The sequence below is a fragment of the Neopsephotus bourkii genome, unplaced genomic scaffold (genome assembly GCF_033783945.1).
Source record: "Neopsephotus bourkii isolate Nb327-2 ecotype Australia unplaced genomic scaffold, CSIRO-AGI_Nbou_v1 NB_346, whole genome shotgun sequence".
NCBI classification, from domain to species: domain Eukaryota; kingdom Metazoa; phylum Chordata; class Aves; order Psittaciformes; family Psittacidae; genus Neopsephotus; species Neopsephotus bourkii.
The window spans coordinates 826,158-845,732 of NW_026900852.1; the positions used below are offsets into that span (position 1 = coordinate 826,158).

Genomic DNA, 19,575 nt, shown 5'->3' on the forward strand with positions numbered 1-19,575 from the left:
GCAAGACGTCTCTCCCCGGGGAAACGGAGGCGGCCGGTGGACAACACGATGACACTCCCAGATAACGGCTCTCAGGGCCCTTATCTCTATAACCGAGGCAACGCAGACGCGGCCGGCGCCCTCCTTCCGCCGGGGCTGCCCCGGGAGCTGCAGCTCAGCTGCGGGCACGGAACCATAGGGGCAAGGACCGGGAGCCGCCCCCCGCACACCCCTCCAGGCCGCACCGCACCGCCCGGCCCGGCCCTTACCGCACATGCTGCGCCCCGTTCCGCGGCCGCGCCGGCTCTGCCCGCCGGGCCCCCACCGCGGAGGGGTCCAGGGCGCAGGCCCGCAGCCCGGCCCTCCATTGGGCATCGCTGCCCGCCCCGCCCCGGCCTCGGCCCGGCCCCCGGGACGTGGCAGCCGGACCTGCGGCCCCGTACGGGCGGAGGGAGGCAGCGCTGTGAACACCCCCGGTAACACCGCCCAGGAGCGGTACCGACCGCGGTTACCCCCAACCCTTTCCTTCCCCAGCGCCAGGCTCCGGTGGGGAGCAACCATTGGGCTCCTGCACTCCAACCCCCCCTGGGCTGTTCGAATCAGTTTCCACTCCAACTGTGCTATAGCAGCAGGGACCCGGAAAATAAAGAAACCATCGAGATGAGTCTGCAAAGCAAACGGGGATGGGCGTGATTGACAAAGGAGAGGCTCACCGCCTTGGTTGTGCTATGTGCAATTGCCATGGTCAAACAGTGCTGGGAAAACTAACTAAAAGCCTAAGGCTACAAAAGAGGGCAATCCCTTCAGGAAAAAACGCTGTTTGCTCAAATTTGACTTCAGAAAAACGGTGTTGACTTTGTCTTAAGAAAAATGCTGTTCACTTAACTTTATCTTGACGCTATAAAAGTCAACAGGTAACCAAGGGTGGGAGCCGAGAGCCTTGTGGCAGCGGAAACTGGTGTTTCCCAGATGAGAGGGAAACTACTAATCCACAGAAAGGGGATCACCAGAAATACACACAACATACTCTGGCACAGAAATACCTCTTCCTCTGCACTGGCTGCTCTTCCAGTTCTCTTTGTTACCCATCTACCAGGCACACCCAAGGCTCCTGCTGGTTCATTCCTGTATCAGGGTTTCTTTGCAGCAGTTCCTGTTCATCACTTCTTACCACGACCAGAACATCTACCTAAAATAACAGCATTAGCATAAGGATGGAAAGGTTCTGACCCTACTTCTGAACAAGGGGTGTCCATACCTTAGGGAGCATGGACAGGCCAGCCAAACACTCCCAAAACACACAGTTCAAACAGCAAACCTCAGTGGTTAAACCTGATGCTATACTTGATGCTATAGAAAGGAATGCCTCAAACTGAGGCTCACCCATCCACACGCACTGATCTGGTGCGGATGCCAACAGCAGCTTACACACACAGATATTTAGCTCCATGTGTTTACCCTGGACATGCCCATTGCTTATTTTTCCCCTATAAAAAGGCAGTATTTATCCCCGACATAATGTGCTACTTCATTCTGAGGTCTGCTGCACACACAATACATGGTTTTACTAGCACATGTAGTTCACGCAGATGTAGATGTGACACTTGCTACCAGATGCAGAAAGGTGAAAACAATTCTCGCTCACATGTCAGCCTTTTAAAATGAACAAAAAGGGAAGAGGAGTCATGGTTGGGGAAGAAAAATAAACACCCATTTCCTTCAATATAACTCGTATAAATAGAATTCCTGGATGAACTCCTGCATTTTAGACAGATTGCAGATGATCACCTCAGAGGAGGATGTTTTATGACTCCTGATACACCACACTGTGCAGGTTAACATCAGGGAACATGAGCAATTCCCAGTTTGGAAGTACCTGTTTCAAAGCTGCTGTCAGCGAAGGCTGGGGCTGTGCTTCACATTGTGCACTACAGCATCACAAGTGTCTTACAGACACACAGGCTAAATCCTCCCTCCTAGGAGCACAGAATGAGTCACTTCCTGACAAAAAGCACATGTCCACCTGCAAACAGTTTCAAGATGATGAGTTTAGATAGCTGTCATCATCTCTTCCTGTAAGAGAGAGTGCTAGAACATCGCTCCAGAGACAGGAGTGGATTTGCTCTGTCCCACAAGAGTGAAAAACAAACAGGCTGAATGACTGACTGTAGTCTTGCACTTATCTAAGCCACAGCAAAAACACCAAGGTACTTTTTCTTTCCCCCCTTTAAAACCCACCAGAGTCATTTCAGGCAGTCATTACTATTTTAAATGTTCTAACTGACTGCATTTTATAGAACTTCCCCCTGCTGACCTGAGCGTTAAAGTACAGCTGAAGAGCCTTTTCTGTGTTAGGGCTCCAAGAACATCATGTTATATGCCCATCCGCAGACACCTAAGCTAAACCACTGCACAGTCATTCCAATATTCCCGTTTGCCTTGGTGTCTGTGAATGGGGAAGGTGTTTTGGGCGAGCAGAGGAGACAGGACACCTCTCCCTAGCAGGGCTTCTTTCCATGACTAAGCTGTTCCAGAGCTTAGGAGGTTGACACAGAAACTCCTCTTGATTCAGGATGATTCATACTGTGCTACTGCAGTATGAGAGTTTATGGTTTGCAGCATTAGAGCATGGTTAACATGCTGTGAATACAGCTGGGTTTTGGTTTGTTCCCCAGGTGAGAACTGGGACTTAAGCCCTTCCCTCTGCTTTCCTTTACCCAGACTTGGAGCATTTCCCCGTTGCTTTATGCTGCAGAAATACAACTGCTGCCCTTAAAAGCTTACTTTAGATGACAGAACAGAGAAGAGGATAGGATGTGAGCATTACATGCTTTTCTCTCCACAACAGAGCTTGAGAACACACAGGATATACGCTGGACATGGAAGCTCTTCAGTCTCAAGATCACAAGATGCTTAATCTTCAGCCTCATTACACACAGGCTTCATCTGGTCCTATCTGTACAAATCAAAACCCCATTAAAAACAAGACTGGAAATACAACAGTGGCAGAACTGGATCCTTACTGTACCTGGAGGAGATCAGTACTGCTTAATTAGAGAATACCGACCACATCTTTAAGAGACACATTTTATTTAACACACAAACCAGCTACTTTGCTGTTCAAGTTTTGGCTTTGATAGTGCACTAAATCGACAAACTAGGCCTCAAAAGCTCTACTTTTGAGAAACGAGAAACATTATGCGCTGTTCTATGGTTTGCTGACAAAGAAGAACATGGCAATAATGTTTGCATAAGCTTTCTTTTGGGTAGTCTGAGCCTGCCTGGAGGGGAATTTTGTCATCTAGGTACTTGCAGGATCAGGCACTGGGTTACTTCGTAAGAGGGTAAAGAAAACAGTGATTTCAAACCCCTTTTTAAATCATGAGTGGGTCATGTCAATGACAGCAGGTTATCACTCCCCAGGAAAGCTGCAGAAATATTTATTTTCCAGTTTTGAACCAGTAATATGAAGTTTATGGTTAGATATAAGGAAGAAGATCTTCCCTGTGAGGGTGCTGAGGCGCTGGCACAGGGTGCCCAGAGAAGCTGTGGCTGCCCCATCCCTGGCAGTGTTCAAGGCCAGGTTGGACACAGGGGCTTGGAGCAAGCTGCTCCAGTGGAAGGGGTCCCTGCCCATGGCAGGGGCTGGAACCAGATGATCTTTAGGTTCTTTCCAACCTGAACCATTCCATGATTCTATGAAGTTTATGGCTAGCATAAGCTGATCTGCACACTACACAAAAGTTTCTCCACTGACAAACTGACCCCGATTAGGCACTCAGTGGAATTAGACTGGGAAGGAGTGGAAGAGGGGGACATCCTGGGAGCTTGCACACAAGGAATATGACTGTAACCAGAAGCCACATACAACTGCAAACTCAGCTCGACTGTGGCAGCAGAGAGAAGCAGTACTTCCATAGCAAAGCTGCTGGTAAAGCCAGGCACCAGGAAGAAATTAACTCCTACACATTCAAGTAAACAGAGGTATTTGCAAAGCCCGATTTACATATTTTCCATTGCAGAACAATAAATACTTCCCATCCCATAGTCTCTAAAAGCAGAACATGTTTTGCTGTGCCACGTCTTCGCTTGCTCAGCCAGGGCAGCCAAGTTACACACATGCTGCACTCTCTGGCACAGCAGAAGGAGCAAACAGGATATGGCATAGGTAAACACATTCATTTTCTTCACTAGCCTACAGATGTAATTTGTGCCCTTAAGCACCACACATTCATCTTGATGTTGGAGCATTATGTTAAGAAACCATCTTTTGCAAGCTTAAACAGACCACTAATGGTGGCTGAACAATTTTACTGCTAAATAAGCTAATTAGTCTCTCCACTTACTAAACCTGATAAGGATCTCGATCTTCTAACATTTACTTTAAAAGATACCATTTTTATAACAGGAACACTCACATTCTGTCTGCCTGTTGCTATTTGCACAGGGGTAGCGAGTAGGTAACTTTCCACAAGTGATGGCAACATCTCATCCTCTAGAACAAACAGCTGAGGTTTTGGGTTACTTCTCACACACACAAAAATCCTATGAAAAGCTTTTTAACCAGACTGGTTCAAATGAACATTCCTGAATTCCCCAGTTACAGAGCAAGGGCAGACAGCCGTGGTGAGCCCCATAAGTAGGTCTGGGGGAATAAACATGTAATATTTCTATTGCACACAAAAAAAGTCAGGCAGGAAACTTTACTTTGGCCTTTCAGTCTTGGTTTTTATATGAAAGAACATAGGAAAGACACATCATTTTTAAAGCCCACCATTTCTTGCTTAAGACAGTACAAAGTAGAGCAAAAGGTTTCTTTTTTGAACGCAGGGCATTTAATAACTTAGTGGACAAATTGCTTAAACTGATGATACATTTTCACAGATGTAAGAGTGAAACAGAAGGCAAATTTGGTTGTTCCTCAGCACAAGGATAGTTTACGTACACCAAGAGGTAACTACGTATTTGGCCACAGAGGATGCCAGCTCACGTCGAATTTGCTTCTTTCTCCACATCATCATCGTCGTCAACAACCTGAAATCAGATCCAGAAGTAGTTTACTTAAATAGCTTAAACTCTCAGTCCTGTCAGATTGCAGAGAGAATTTATTACACTAAATCCTTGCTGGACGCAAGGGGAACAGCAGTTATTCTACACCACTGAATGACAATGGTCACGTGAAGAGGTAAGAAACACTTGCTTCAATGAAACCAGGAGGAAATGTGGCTAACTATTAATTCCAGAAGGAATGATGCAATAGGAGCTCGTGAAGTTATTCCAGAGCCACCAGAACAATCACTACAGGGTATCAGATTTTTAATGAGAAAGCAAAAGACTCTTCCCTTACATGAAAGAACTTGTTCCTTATATCTAACCTGATCTTCCCCTGTTTCAGTTCGAACCCATCACCCCTTGTCCTATCACTATAGTCCCTTATGAAGGGACTCCCCAGCATCCTTGTAGCCCCCTTCAGACACTGGAAGCTGCTCTGAGGTCTCCACACAGCTTCTCTTCTCCAGGCTGAAAAGCCCCAATGTTCTTAGCCTGTCTTCCTATGGGAGGTGCTCCAGCCCCTGATCATCCTCATGGCCTCCTCTGGACTTGCTCCAAGAGTCCCCAGCACATGTTGGTGCTCCGAGCTGCACATGACACTGCAGAGTTCTGTATCTTTAGCTAAGATACAGCTTCTGACTGGGAAAAACTGCATCTATAAATCCCCTACTTTTGCTTAAATGCTGGAAAGGGACAAAGACCTTTTCCATTTGAGAGCACACAGCTATTACCTCTGACCAACCCACCTGTTCCACGCCTTCTACTTCAGGTATGTAGAACTGGAGCATGTTCTGTATCCCGTTCTTGAGGGTGATGATGGAACTGGGACAGCTGGTACATGAACCCTGCAACTTCAGCTGCACGATCCCATCCTCAAAGCCTTTATAAATAACATCACCACCATCTTCTTGTACTGTCGGCCTGGTGGAACACAATATTCAATTTAAAGCAAGTATAGCTGAAGTATGTTTCCTTCCAGAAATCTGTAGTAAAGCTAAATTTAATACACACAAAGAACTGCCAAGACATAGTAACTACAGCCCTTTTTCTCTAAAACCACCTGATTCAATGTCCAATAACTCATATGCTGGACCCTCACTGCTGTTTTACCACAGGACACTAAGCAAAACATACCAGCAGCAGCATACAAAGGAATCACTGAAATTCTAAGGGTGAGGGCAAGCACCTCAGAGTTGAGCTTGATTCAGCCTGCAAAGACATATGGGTTTGCCTTAAGGCCCTCCCCACACATAATGCTGATTGCCTCATTTACGTGCCAGATACAACAGGGGTGTGTCCTACCACACCATGTATGTGCATCTGTTACCTGAGCAGCGACAGTGATAAGAAGTCCTTAAGTGCTTCCATAAATAAGTCCACCATTCACCAGAGTTTGCACAGGACAGGAAAAAGCTCCAACTAGGAAAGCTTAATCCTGCTAGCAGGTGAAGAAACCAGCATCTGAGAATACATCCCAGTACCATTAGCATTCTGCAGCAAGGGCTCCTTTTGCAAGCCACAAATGCCCAGCACTGTAACTCTATCCTCACAGGAACATTTCTCCAGACCAAGCTAAAACCATCAGGTTACTCTGACAGAAGCTCTTTATGCTGCTTTTCAAAGTCACTCTTTTGAGAGCTACACTCCTAAGAGAATAATCTACACATCTACACATTTATTAACAACTCACCATAGAAATTATCTCCGTTCCAGAAAGCCAAAGCCTAAAAATTCCATTTTTCTTACTTGAAATTAGTTTTTTTAAACACACCACGGGACCTTTCAGAGCTATATTCCCTCCATCCTCCACTTTCTGACAACTTCTTTGCACATAGTATTGATCAACTAAATAATAAATGCTTTGTGCATATCACTGGTGTACACACAGCTTCTGTAAACTATGCTGCTCTCGAATGAAGAGACACTGCTGCTAATGCTCTCATCAACAGCTTCTTGGTCCATTGAGGGGACAGGGGGAAGGAAGTGAAAGAAAAAGGTGGGGAAAAGCAGAAATTTGGGCACAAATTCTGTGTGTGGCCATTATGAAAAAGGAAATCCAGCCCTAACATAGAATCATAGAATAGTTAGGGTTGGAAAGGACATACCTGAGGGAGCTTAATCAACCACATACCCAGCAGGAGCAGGGCCTCCTGAATGAGGCTTTATACGACAGTATAAAGTATATACACGACATATATAAAGCTTTATAGGACAGTATACTTGGGATACATGTTTCAACACTTAGTAAATATGTTTGAGAAAAGTGCTCCAGCTTATTCCCGCTTTTCTCCTCTCTCCTTGCAAGAACATTAACCAATACCATGTGTCAACTGTGGGACAACCACATGTTGACATTCATACCACTTTAAAATGCAGCAGAATTAAATAACAAGCCCAAGTTTGCCATAAATTCTGGAAAAATTAAACCGAATTCCACGATTTTGACGCACATACTTCCTGCCTCCTGTAATTTGTGTGCTGGGGAAGAAGTCACCAACAAGTATCAACATGAGAAACACCAAACATTTTCCCCTGAATCTAAAATGTCAAGCTGCTTACTCCTCTCAGTTCACTTTGGAAGGCAATTAATGAGCATAAAAACACCCTTCAGGTACACATCATGATCCACAGGCCCCCATGAGACTTCATTAGTTACCGCCAGTCTCTAAATTCAAGCCATGTTAAAACACCAACTAAACTGCAACAGAATGCAAAGACAAAAATCCACTGAAGCCCAGACAGTAAAGGAAAACCACTTGTAAATTCTTCTTTAGAGTATTACACAAGAATATAAACTAGTTTGGAATACTCGGAAGGGAAGGACAAGTACAATTAAGACAGAGATGAACACAACAGAGGGAAAAAGATACCCTAATAGCAAAGCCTGTGCTGTTTTCACTGTTTTAGAAGTAAGCCAGGTTAAACCAATGGACCTGCTCAAATGCATTATGGAGGGTAAGGCTATACACTGCTCTAAAGCATTATGGAGGGTAAGGCTATACACTGCTCTAAAGTCACTGAGCAATAAGGACTCTGCTCCACACATAAGTTTGCTTAAACAGGGAAACTAGACAGAAAGCTTTCAACCAGAGGAAACAGCACTCTCAACTCTGGCCCGTTTTGCACTTTAACTGGATACTGGACCATGAAATCACAAATACCCGGAGAAAAACACACTGCTGCCTAAATAAATCCAATCCCCAAGACTAATTCACTCCATCTTGCAGTAATGTTCCCAGTTTACCTTATTCTTGTATCCAGCAGTTCTTTAATCATCAGTACAACTTCATCATCATCTTCCGATGCACCTTGGGATAGGCAAAAAGTGCAAATCAGAACTTGGAGAGAATTCTGATGATTACTAACACTGTATATCCATAATGGCAGAATGGGAGAGCATAAAACCCATCCCTGAGGTGACTGAAACCAAAATGTGTATGTCTCTATTTAGAACAGCTTCTTCTACATTCTCCTTATTTACATCCCAGGCCTCCACCAACAAAATCCAGTATCAGTTCAGAGTTCTCAGCAGGCAAAAGCCTTAACAGACAATAGCAGTCCCACCTTTTAAAGGAAGCAACAATTAACTTTCAGTAAGGATTAATCGATCGAGGCAGGGTCCTCAAAAGGTGTTAGCACCAAGAAAACAAAGCAGGAGAAGAATTACGACCATGTCTGGCTTTAGCAGTTCTGGATGCAATTTTGAGCTCAGTGTTAGCCTCACAGAAGCATTTTTAGAACAACTTTTCCAAATAAAATAAAGCCTATGTGAATATTAAAATTCAATCCAGACATAAGAGAGGAACTCAATAGCCATAAGCTTCCTTAAAACACCAGCAAAATTGTTTAAGTTGTTAAGTTGCAAATGAGAAAATAAATAGCAAAATACTGCCCCTGAGCTAAATATTGAGTTAGTTTCAGTTCCTCTCATTACGGTTTGGAAAAGACTTCTTATGATTTCTTGTTTATTTGAGACCATAAACCTACCATTAAGCTTGGGCACTACTTTTGATTTAAGGAGGGAAATAAAACCCTTTGCAGGTGCCCATACAAGAAGGGTCTGCCACAAAACCCCACAGCTTTCTAAAGCATAAAAAGTATTTCACACACAAGAAGTGTATATGAGGAACAAGCAGAGGCTCTTCTGGATGTCACATAAACTAAACCAAATGCCAGATATTGCACTCTTCCTGAGGAGTTTGGTTTACCTGTATCTGCCCTAGGTGCTTCGTCAGTGACTACAGGTAAGCCAGAGGCAAAGAAATCCATTATAGTTGCATAAATATCTGGTTTGAGCAAGTTCCAATCCAGGTCTTCACTATCCTGTGAGAATCAGGTGAAGAAAGAAAAAAAGAGTAAAACCAGAGTATCTGCCTCCTAATACCAAATTAGGCAGAGATTCTTCTTACGTTAAAGATATCATGGGTTCTCACACTCAATGCATGGATTTGATTTCATAGTTTTATCAGGTCCAGGTACAGCTTTGCCAAAAAAGTCCAGTAAGACTCAACTTATAGAAAGGTTTCCTTGTTTGCAAGCCAAGTGCTATTAAAGCATTAGCTAAAGAGGTGAAAGTCTCCTAAATACATTATTTAACATATATTTTTACCCAACCATTTTAGAGACTCGAGATTGCTTGGTCCCATTTTGAGCCAAATTATCATTTCCTGACTTAGCCTGTGCTCTTCACAAAGTGCGAGGATAACCTGCAGGGTTATTACCACCACCTTACCTCTGTTGACATGAGCTCCACACCTTGTGCAAACACAGCGAGCACTGAATCCACCCCCATCACACAGCCATTCACTTGGAAGCCTTCTGGAGGTCATCCAATCCCAATTCCGGTCTGACACAGAGCCAGCTCCCAAGCTACCATGTTCCACAGAGCTTCATGCTGACCATTTCCAAGATCAAGGAAACCTAATCCAGTGCTCATACACACTTTGTGATGGTTTTGGTTTTATATTAAAGGCAATTTCCTTTATGCTGCTTGTGAACATTGCCTTTGATAGTTTCATGACACACACCCAGGAGTCTGACTAGATCTTCCCTATGGCCATTTGTTAAGACAGCTGGATCTCAGCTCATCTTTCAGCACATCCTAATCTCTGCTCTGCTTACCTTGGTGATCGTGATGAAGTCTGGTCCGAAGAAAACACTTTTAACTCCTTCAATTTTGAATAACTGCCTGTTAAGAAAACAGAAACCCAAACCAACACACATTTCAGGCAAACGCCTGAAGATTTATTTAATCTGTCAAAGAAAAAACGTTCTAGGATATACCTCTAGACAAAAATAAGCACTAAAACCAGAGCCATTAGGAGAAACAGTTACTTCACCTACAGCTTAGTAAGAGCCAGGAAATCCTGCTGTGAACCAGTGTATGGAGTAAGACTGGACACATCTCTTACAGGATCTGTGTTACTCTCTCTACAGTTCTTTGAAGACAAAATCATATTCTGTATAAAAGGCTGTTTGTTCAGCATCAAACCCTGTAGGTACCTAATGTTTCAGAGGGGACTAGTGCAAATATAAGGAATGGTCCTGACATTAAAGTTATTCAAAGTAACTGAGCTCAAAAAAAGCCTCCTTCAATTCTGTTGCCATTAAATAAAATAATTAGTGCCAAGCAGTCCACAAGCCTTTAACACCCAACTCACTTTGTGATCAGTCTTCAACAGTTTTAGTCAGTTAGTAAAGGCTTAAGACTCATATTCAATTGCATGAGAGGGCCCCATACAGCATCCAACAACCAGGTCATAAATTAGCACACAGCCAAAGCAACGCAAGAGCTCAGATGAGAAGCAAGAGCAGATGTTCTGACAATGAAGTGCAAAAAGCAGAATGAGAATGCAAAAGCCAATTTCCACAAATGATTAAATAAACCCCAACAAATTCATCCACAAAATAAAGAAATGATGCTGCTCCTGAAAAGGCATTTTTGTAACTCTGTGTGTGTGTGTGAAATCTCCTGTAAAACATCAAAAATGCAATGAAGGAATTGGAAATCTCATCACAAAGGTATGTGTGATGAAAAGAGATTTCACAATAGCCATCTGAAAGCATTTCTACAAACGAAACAGTTACATGTGCTCTGGGCTTTTACATCACTAAATCAACTGCATTTTAAAGTTACTCAAACAACGACATTATGCAAGTGCACCAAATCACCCTGGATCAACCAGAATGATACTCCCCCCTTCATCCCCTTCAGGAAGCTTTTAATACTTTTTTGGAAAATTAATATTCCTTAATAAAATAAATGAGTATTCCATTTACAGAAAACATAATCTGGGGTTTAAGGATATAGACAGTTTTTTCCCCATTAACCTGCATGATACACATAACCAAGCTGGTTTGCCAGGGTACACATTCTACTACATACATCCTCTTTCATGAAAATGCCTACTTGCAGGTACATGACAACAAAAAGCTCCTTTCTGACAGTCAACTGCACTCTGCAGCCTGATGCACTTTGGCATTATCACACCCTACAGCTTCAGCATCCCATCAACACGTGATGTCCTCACAATCCTTTCACATTGTATTTCTTTAATTAGCAGAGCTTGGCTCATAAAGATCCTGTTAGCACAAACAGCTCTGCAAGAGCTGGAATCATCAGAGCTGCGTGTTTGATAACTCTACAGTTCCTGGAGACTGCCATGTGAAACAGCTTCTGCTTTTGCATATAACTCTTCCAACATACAAAGATGACTTAAACTGGGATCTCCAGAGGTAACCTACTGCAGCATCTCTGGGTCTCGGGCTCAAACTGAAGCCCTTCCACCCATATAATGGATAAAGGTTCTTTTCAGAGGCAAATGTGAAAGCAGTGATGCAAAAGGGATGATTCCAAGTATTTCCAGAGACTTCTGAGGGTCTGTTTCCCAACTGTGAGAAGTTGCATGATTTCCAAGTAACTACTTGAATTAAGAGTGTTCTGATGGGAATGATTTTGTGAACTCAGGGCCAGAGGTCTCACTGTTCAAGAATGCTGATTTATGATACCACTCAATCCAGTTACATGAACTAGAGCATGATGATACAGAAATGGGGAGTACAGACACAGAGAAGGACTCGTTTAGTAACAACAATCCTCCCAGCTTTAATTTTATGCACAAGGAAAGCAGCATTTTAAACTGAAATCTAACCAAGCTGCTCCTGAGTATAAGGAACAGAATGAGCTTAAAAACATCAGTTGTCACCACACAGCCCATAGTGATCCCCCCCCCATTTAATAATACCTTGCTAAAGGTGAGCAAAATGCTGCAGCTGGATTGGAAAACTCCATAGTCCTCGACTCCAGCACTTCCTTCCCAGGAATAAACTTCAAACTGTTTGGATTTGGTGTGTCCTGAGTTTGAATAAACATCCCTCTTACTGGAAATTAAAGCAAACAAACAAAACAAAAAAACAGAAAGAAGAAAAACAGTGTAATCGAACCTAAGTAGCTTCAATGAAGTCAAGGATCTCGATTCTTCAGCAAGCCAAGCAGAGGGCAATGGCTGTGCTATAGCAAACAGCAGCAGTGATAGTTTAAAGCACAATGCAGTGGGTTCCACAAAAGCTTTCAGACACAAAGACTGATAAACACAGGAACATCATCTCATGGCAAACAAGATGATAAATGGAAGCTTGTCTTCGCTCCTTTTGCTAGCTTTTTATTTACTAAAAGCCAACCTACTGCAACAGCAGGAGGCCAGTCCCATCCTCCCTTCCTACTGAAGGCCAAGAGACACAACCTACACATCTGCTGTGTTGAGGTTTCTTAATTTTATGATGCTCAAATGCTGATCAGTCCCTCTTCCAGCATTATCATTCCCTCTTGAAAGCACAGTTTTATAAACCCTCTCTTGAAGATACACATGATTTATGGGGTTTGGGCTTCATCTCATTTTTCAGCACTACAAAAAAGAAACCAAGCACAACAACAGTTACAGTGAACCACCCCTGCCTATACTTTCCACAGTGAAAAACTACTCTAAGAGACCACTTACCCTCCAGAAACCGAACTGACCAAACAACATAAAATTACTTACAATTCACTGGCAAAGATGTTTAAAATACACATTTTTACTGAAGTTCCTTTTGTGGACTGGGTATGCCTTGCAACAGCTGAATGTAAAGAACCTGGTCTTGACTGAAAGTTAATACTCTACATTTAATGGTCTACATTTAATGTGTATTTCCCTGCAGATGTGTCCACTCAGCATATTCCTAATGTCCCACTGAAGCTGAACACCAGTTAGGGACAGTCTCTTGTCTTCTTTCTAGTTCTCCTCCTTCCTAACTCTCCCTGCACATCAAAGAACACAATGATATGCAAACATACATGAAATAAAAATGCATTTTAAGCCAAAAATTCTCTAGGAACTAATATTTATAAACAAACACTAGCTGAGAAACAAACTCAACTCAAAATCCATGGAACAGGGATTCAGAGCAGCAAAAGGAGCTGACATTTTGCTCACGACTCTTTAGTATTAGATGACAAATGACACTACTTATAGATTGCCTAATTGTTACTATATGTGTCTGTCATAGTAACAACCCATTTGACTTCAACATGCACAATGGCAAAGCGCACACACATACACATTTTCTATCATGGATGTTCTTAGTTTTAACATGGAAAGAATAATCACAATGGAGCAAGCGACCAGTCAGCTTTATCCACAGGGATGGAAGAAGTATTCACCTTCCAAACCCAGTTGGCATCCAAAATCACATCCAGTGTAACAGTGTAGTTTACAAATGACCAACAAAGGGGGATTTGGATGGTGCAAACTGAGTACAGCACCCAGTTTTTGAAAGCAATGGGTCACATTGTTCATCTACCACCTCTTACCACCCTGAAACACAAATGGCTGCTGAAAAGGTATCTGTGTGTGTGGCCTCTGTATTTAGAAGTGACTTCTGCAGTTGAGGATCTGCCTTCCTAAGACCAGGTTTTTCAATCAGGAATCAAGCTGGCATCAACCTCTTTGCACAGCTGTGAAAATAACTCATTTGGAATTTATTACTGCATACTTGGTAACTGTCTGCATTTACATCAAACATCTACAGTGCTTCTTTCAACCCTCTGTGGAACATTCAGTGTATGCCCGTGAATGCGCCTAGAGCATCAGCCTAGCATCAGCTCAAGGTAAGAGGAAGATACCAGAGGCCACTGGTAAGATACTTGCAGAAGCAGGTAAAATACTACATCTACTTGTCAGAGTCTGTCTGTTGAGTAAAACTGCAAGAGGAAAAATGGTGCTGGAGCTGATAAGACAGGACTTGTCTGCAATCAAAACCAGAAAGAACCTTCTGCCTGAGCAGACTCATTTAAATTAGATTTCCACTTGTGACTAATGCCGTGCAACAGCACCTGCAGAACGTGTCTCACACTCTTCCCACTGCAACATCAGCGATCGGTTGCTAAATCCCTCAGGCAGGTGCAAACCCAGTGTTTTTCTGCACAGCAAATTTCAGATTATTTTTAATTTTTCTGAGCATCAGAGCCTATCCCCAAAACTGGCAGGACCAGCAAAGTCAATCTGAAACATTGCTTTTTCAGGGTAACACCAGGCTGCAGACAATCTTAGTGAAGCAAGCGTAGATGGGGGGAAATGAAAACGAGAGAGTATTGCAGGCTTAGGAATGAAAAGCTTTGCCCCCATCCTTGCCAGGTTCTAGCTGGACAGCCAGCAGTTTTATCTGGCAGAGCTCAGGAGCTGAAGCTGGACAGAAGGCAGCGCAAAGTCTTTCACAACAGATACATTAAGAAATTAAATTAAGAAGGGCAGCAAAGCCCAAATAATATTTTGCACTAACAAAGCCCTTCATAAGCCTCGGCAGCTGAATGACATAGAACAAACATGCATAATCCAGCACGAAGTGAGCCATCCAAACCTCTCCAAGCTCCAAATGCACTAAAACTGCATTAAAAACCACACAGGAAATGTGACACCACTTGGCTTTCAGAAGGAATAACAAACTGTCATTAATGCCACAAAGCCACAGTACCTTCATCTCTTCATTTTTAACTAGTATTTACCTGCATTATGCCACACTGCAGGTGGAAGAAATGGTTTCTTTTGCACAAGCTGGTGGAAACACTGTTGAGGTGTCAAATTGTGATCTTTCACCATCATACGACAGAACCTAGAGAAAAAGAATTTTACTAACAATTCCCAAATTGCACATTCCCCCCCAGACAGAGCGTTTTGCATGCTTCTCTCCTGGATAATGTAGCAGGCTGGATCACAAGAGACACAGCTCCCAGGTTTTAGCCATCTAACACATTAGACTCCTTCAGTCACTAAAGCCAGGCAAATCACCTTACTTACTTGCGACAGAAGAGGATAAATCACCCTAAAGAAACCCTTTGTCATCTTCTTGACAGTAGCCAGTGCCTAGAAACGTAGCTTGGACTAAATACCTCATTTTCAGAAGACTACAGACAGCTGAGATGAATCCAGCCTCAAGCACCTGAGGCTAAATCAAGGCCAGAATTCAATCCTATACTCTGGGTTTAGCTGGTCAAAGATAAGGGTCTCCTATGGGACTCTCAGAAGCTACAAGACAAGCTAAAAAATTAATGCAATGGCTACCCTTACACTAATAACTGCCTTAAGAAAAACATAGCAGGACACTTGGATAAGCAATAAAACCCCTCTCAGCTACTCACACTAAGCCATACCTCACCCCTGTCCACCTCTGTGCACTTCCTCCCTTGGAGGAATAAAGAAACTCAGTACAGTCCTGTACAAGTATTGCTCCAGAATTAAACCAGACCAGTGAAAAAGAGGCCCTGCTCCATGCTGGCCATTAGCAACCAAAACAGAGGTGGCGTCATCTGCTCAGATGGGGTTAAAAGGGGGAAGAGCAGAGAGAAAAAGAACTGTAAGACAAAAAGGAAGGTGAAATGGTGGAGTAACAGGCCTAACTTTCAGCCTTAATGTATCTCAGAGCTAAGTGACAATCAGAAATGAACCAAAATCCACCTTGTTTCACAGATACCACGTACTGGGCACTCATTACTTCTGGTTTCTCTCCTCCTTTTGGGATACAGGGGAGGGGAAGCAGATAAACTAAACTAAACACATTACAGTAACAGGGGCTGGTAAGAGAGGCAGCCATTCTCTCAGAGGGTCATAAATCGGAGCACAAGCACACCAGGTCCAGATTCCTCAAACATGGGAACAGCAGGAAAGCTGTCAGGAATGCACCTCCTTACTGCGAGTGAAGGAATATGAACCCGGAAGAGGTCTGAATCATGTTATTTGCTTACTTTTGTGGTCTTGAGCAGGTACAGAGGCCACAATGGGATGTGAAGAAGGGTCCCCAAGTTCTCCTTTCCCCCTTAGGTTTGGGGAATAAAGATGAGTCCATTTCATACCAGATGTGCCCACAACCACCCTGCCCTTTGATTTTTCCTAGCACTTGTGGTGGGGGGCAGAATTTCCCCTTACTGCTTGGCCCTAAGGACACATACGTGCGGGGGAGTCCACTGCCCCTCACTGCATGATCCTATCGGGGCGAATGACTTCTTGCAGCCACGGTCCTGAGCCCTGTGCGGGGAATTCCGCCTCATTACTCACACCTTTGTGCGTAGGAGCCCAGCAGTCCCTCAGGGGAAGGCCCTCAGCACCTGCATGGCGGGGAGGGGAATTAACCCCTCGTTGTTAGAATGGTGTAGAGAGAAGAAACAGACTTTCCCTCCCCGTCTGTTAACGAGGGGAGGGAGGAAAAAACTTCACCCTCGTCCACCCTGCCGCGGCGCGGAAGGGAAGCGGAAGCGCGAACGCGGCCTGCGAGGAACGCTCTGCGACACGGCTGCCCCCAGCCGCGTGGGGAGAGGAGCCAGAGGGGACCCCCTCGGGGGTGGGGGGGGGAAATAAACCCGGGTCCCCTCCTCCGGGCCGGGGCAGCGCGGAGCCCCGCGGTCACCTACCGGGAGCCCAGCCCCGCAGCCGCGCCGAGCCACCGCGCGGCCGCCATCTTGGCTCTCCTCAGCGCCGTTCCCGCCAGCCCTGAGGCGCGGCGGCGTCCCCTGGCGGCGGTGGGTGGGAGCGGGGCCTTGTCCTCCTCTGCAGCTTCACGATCCAACAGAAATTAACGTTTTTTAACCCCAAAACCACCACTTTTTTCCTTCTTTTTTGATATTTTCTATCACTGCGGCGCACTGCAGAGCGATGAGGCCTCCCTGTCCGCATCCCAGCCCCTGGCATCGCTTCAGCACCCTCTGGAAGCAGCAGGGTTACCACACACAGCGCTGTGCTGGGCTCACCTCAGTTAACACACAAAAAGACTGGTTTTTTCCCCTCCCTAGCTCGCAAACCATCAAGAAACTGCGAATTCAGCCCAAAAAGCTCGCAGACACGGGGGTTTTGGGAAAATTAAAGGTGTGTTTGCTTTGATTGGGAGATAGCTGAGGGAGAAGCTCTTGCTTTTGCAGTGCAGCCGCTGCCTGTGCTCAGGGCTGTTGCACAAGAGGGTGAGGAACTGAGCAAGATGAAGAGACTCCCCCTTAATATGATTAATTTTGCCAATTTTGGACCAAAAAGTCCTTTAAATTAAGCCAGTCACAGCTTATTCTATTAACTAATTTCATCTAAAAACGCAGCCAAGTTCCAGCCGTTCCTCGCTGGATTCGCTGCTCCTTGACACGCTGCTGCGCTCACATCCAACACGTTTTCCCTTGCCTTTGCCAAAACCCGTTCTTGGATCCCCCCCCATGTTCCCCTCCCAGCTCGGCACGGATCCCCTTTGGAATGAGCTCCGGCTGCCCCTCCTCTGGGTGTGCAGGGAGGGCTCCATAGCTCTGGATTGAGCCCCATCCGGCTCCATGGCATTGAGCTGGATGTGAAGGTCTCTCTGTGGTAAAGTGGGATATCCACTCCTAAAAGATCTTCAAGCATTAGGATCACTTTGACTTCCCAACTGGTGGATAAAACACGTTAGGTTCAATACCTCAGTGGGAAGAACTCCTTGTATCCAGGATTAACTATTGTGCATGGGAAGGGGAGAAGGAATGCACAGCGGAGATGCATTGCAACCAGATACAGCTTTAATAGAATGCACGTGGGTTTACAACTCCAACAGTTCTCCATGAGGATGATCGGGAACACGGACGATCACCCCCGGAATGTGAACGTGACTCCATGGGATCTGCGAGCCAGATCCGGGTACTTCCAAGGATTGCCTCGATAACAGTAAACGGGATACAATGACTTTCTCACAGCAGGAACCATGGATGCTCTCAGCTCCATGAGGAAGCAAGGGAGATGCTTGCACTGTAGCATGGAGTAGCTGCATCCTACATCAGAGCAAGCCCCTGCCTGCCTCCCCACTGCGAGAGGAGGGATTGGGGATGGGGGAGCATCAACACCCCTCTAATAGAGGAGTAGTTATAGGGGTGGTTGAGGGTATTTACCCTACCTACAATGGAAGCTATAGGCTGTGGCTTATCTTAGAAACACAGCTGGCCAGGTTTCAGAGCTGGAACAAGATTTCATTGCCAAGATATAACTGCTGTCAAAACGCTTTGGAGTTTCCAGGTGCATTGCAAGGCCTTGATTTAACACCACGGGAATAAAAGAACCCAGCAAAAACCCCACAAGGATTCAATTCCCCAGTGCAAGTCTTTGGTGGAAGCTGAGTTAAAGGTAACCGGTTACTGCTTTGGAGTGATGGAGGGTTCAGCCATTAACCACATCTCGCTCAGCCTTGCTTTAAGCACTGCTGAAGAGAGGGCTGACACAGGTTTGCTGTTCCAAGCTCCGCATCACCCGCGTGCTGCTCCATGCAGAGCCTGCATTACAGACAGAGCGGGCGCTGGCTCCAAAAGGACTTCAGGTTGTAAACTTCACACCGTGTGGGACCCGTGCAGAGCTGAACGGGAGGGAGAGATGTGGGCCAATGCCCACCAATACTGCAGCAGGTTAACAGCAGGGTGGTTGGTCCCCTTATGTGCTGTCTGACCCCCATGGCAGTGAGGCACACAGAGCCAAGCCAACCAGAGGTTTAGAAGCATAGAATCATAGTTCATTTTTCACAGGCAGATACTGATGAAGCACTTCAAAGAAAGGCTCCAGATGGGTAAGGACCAGTTCCTTTGCCAGCATGAGTGTAAGATTGTCCCAGGGCTATGGCCCTCTGACTGTGCCTGAGAACCAGGGCAGTTAACAGAACATACTCCAGCTTTAAAATCAAAACATGACACCAATGGTTCGCTCAGCAAAGTGCCTTCAAAGCGCTGCAGGGAGGCTGGACCTATCTGGGTTCAGCAGTAGGAGTCATTTTGCTCCTTCTCAGTAGCTGGTGCAGCCTGAAAGCAGCACTGGTAACACTGATGTTTTGAGTTGTTGCTCAATAATGTTTAGTCTGAGCAAGGACTTTGTGAGTCTCATGCTCTGCCAGGGAGAAGGGGAAATTGGGAGGAAGCAGAGACAGGAAACTTGACCCAAACTAGCCAAAGAGGTATTCTATACCACAGCACGTAATGCCCAGTATATAAACTGGGGGCAGTTACCCGGAAGGGTTAGATCACTGCTTGGT

At 45.0% G+C, this 19,575-nt stretch overlaps 2 protein-coding genes across 5 annotated transcripts in view; both read right to left on the minus strand.

The window, feature by feature from the left end:
* The window catches only part of GFPT1 (glutamine--fructose-6-phosphate transaminase 1), a 36,133-nt gene extending 35,758 nt beyond the window's left edge, over nt 1–375 (minus strand). For all 4 annotated transcript variants that reach the window (XM_061348213.1, XM_061348211.1, XM_061348212.1 and 1 more), the window contains exon 1: nt 249–375. In XM_061348213.1, the coding sequence (XP_061204197.1) occupies nt 249–354 (106 nt within the window). In that variant the 5' untranslated portion in view covers nt 355–375. The remainder of the gene's footprint in view (nt 1–248) is intronic.
* A 2,677-nt stretch (nt 376–3,052) lies between these two features.
* On the minus strand, nt 3,053–17,091 carry NFU1 (NFU1 iron-sulfur cluster scaffold). The gene is made up of 8 exons (XM_061348216.1): nt 16,970–17,091; nt 15,071–15,177; nt 12,276–12,411; nt 10,153–10,219; nt 9,240–9,354; nt 8,276–8,339; nt 5,778–5,952; nt 3,053–5,013 (listed from the first exon to the last, which is right to left on the minus strand). Exons 1-8 carry the CDS (start codon nt 17,014–17,016, stop codon nt 4,966–4,968), a joined length of 759 nt encoding a protein of 252 aa, XP_061204200.1. The 5' UTR covers nt 17,017–17,091; the 3' UTR covers nt 3,053–4,965.
* Between the last annotated feature and the right edge of the window lie 2,484 nt (nt 17,092–19,575).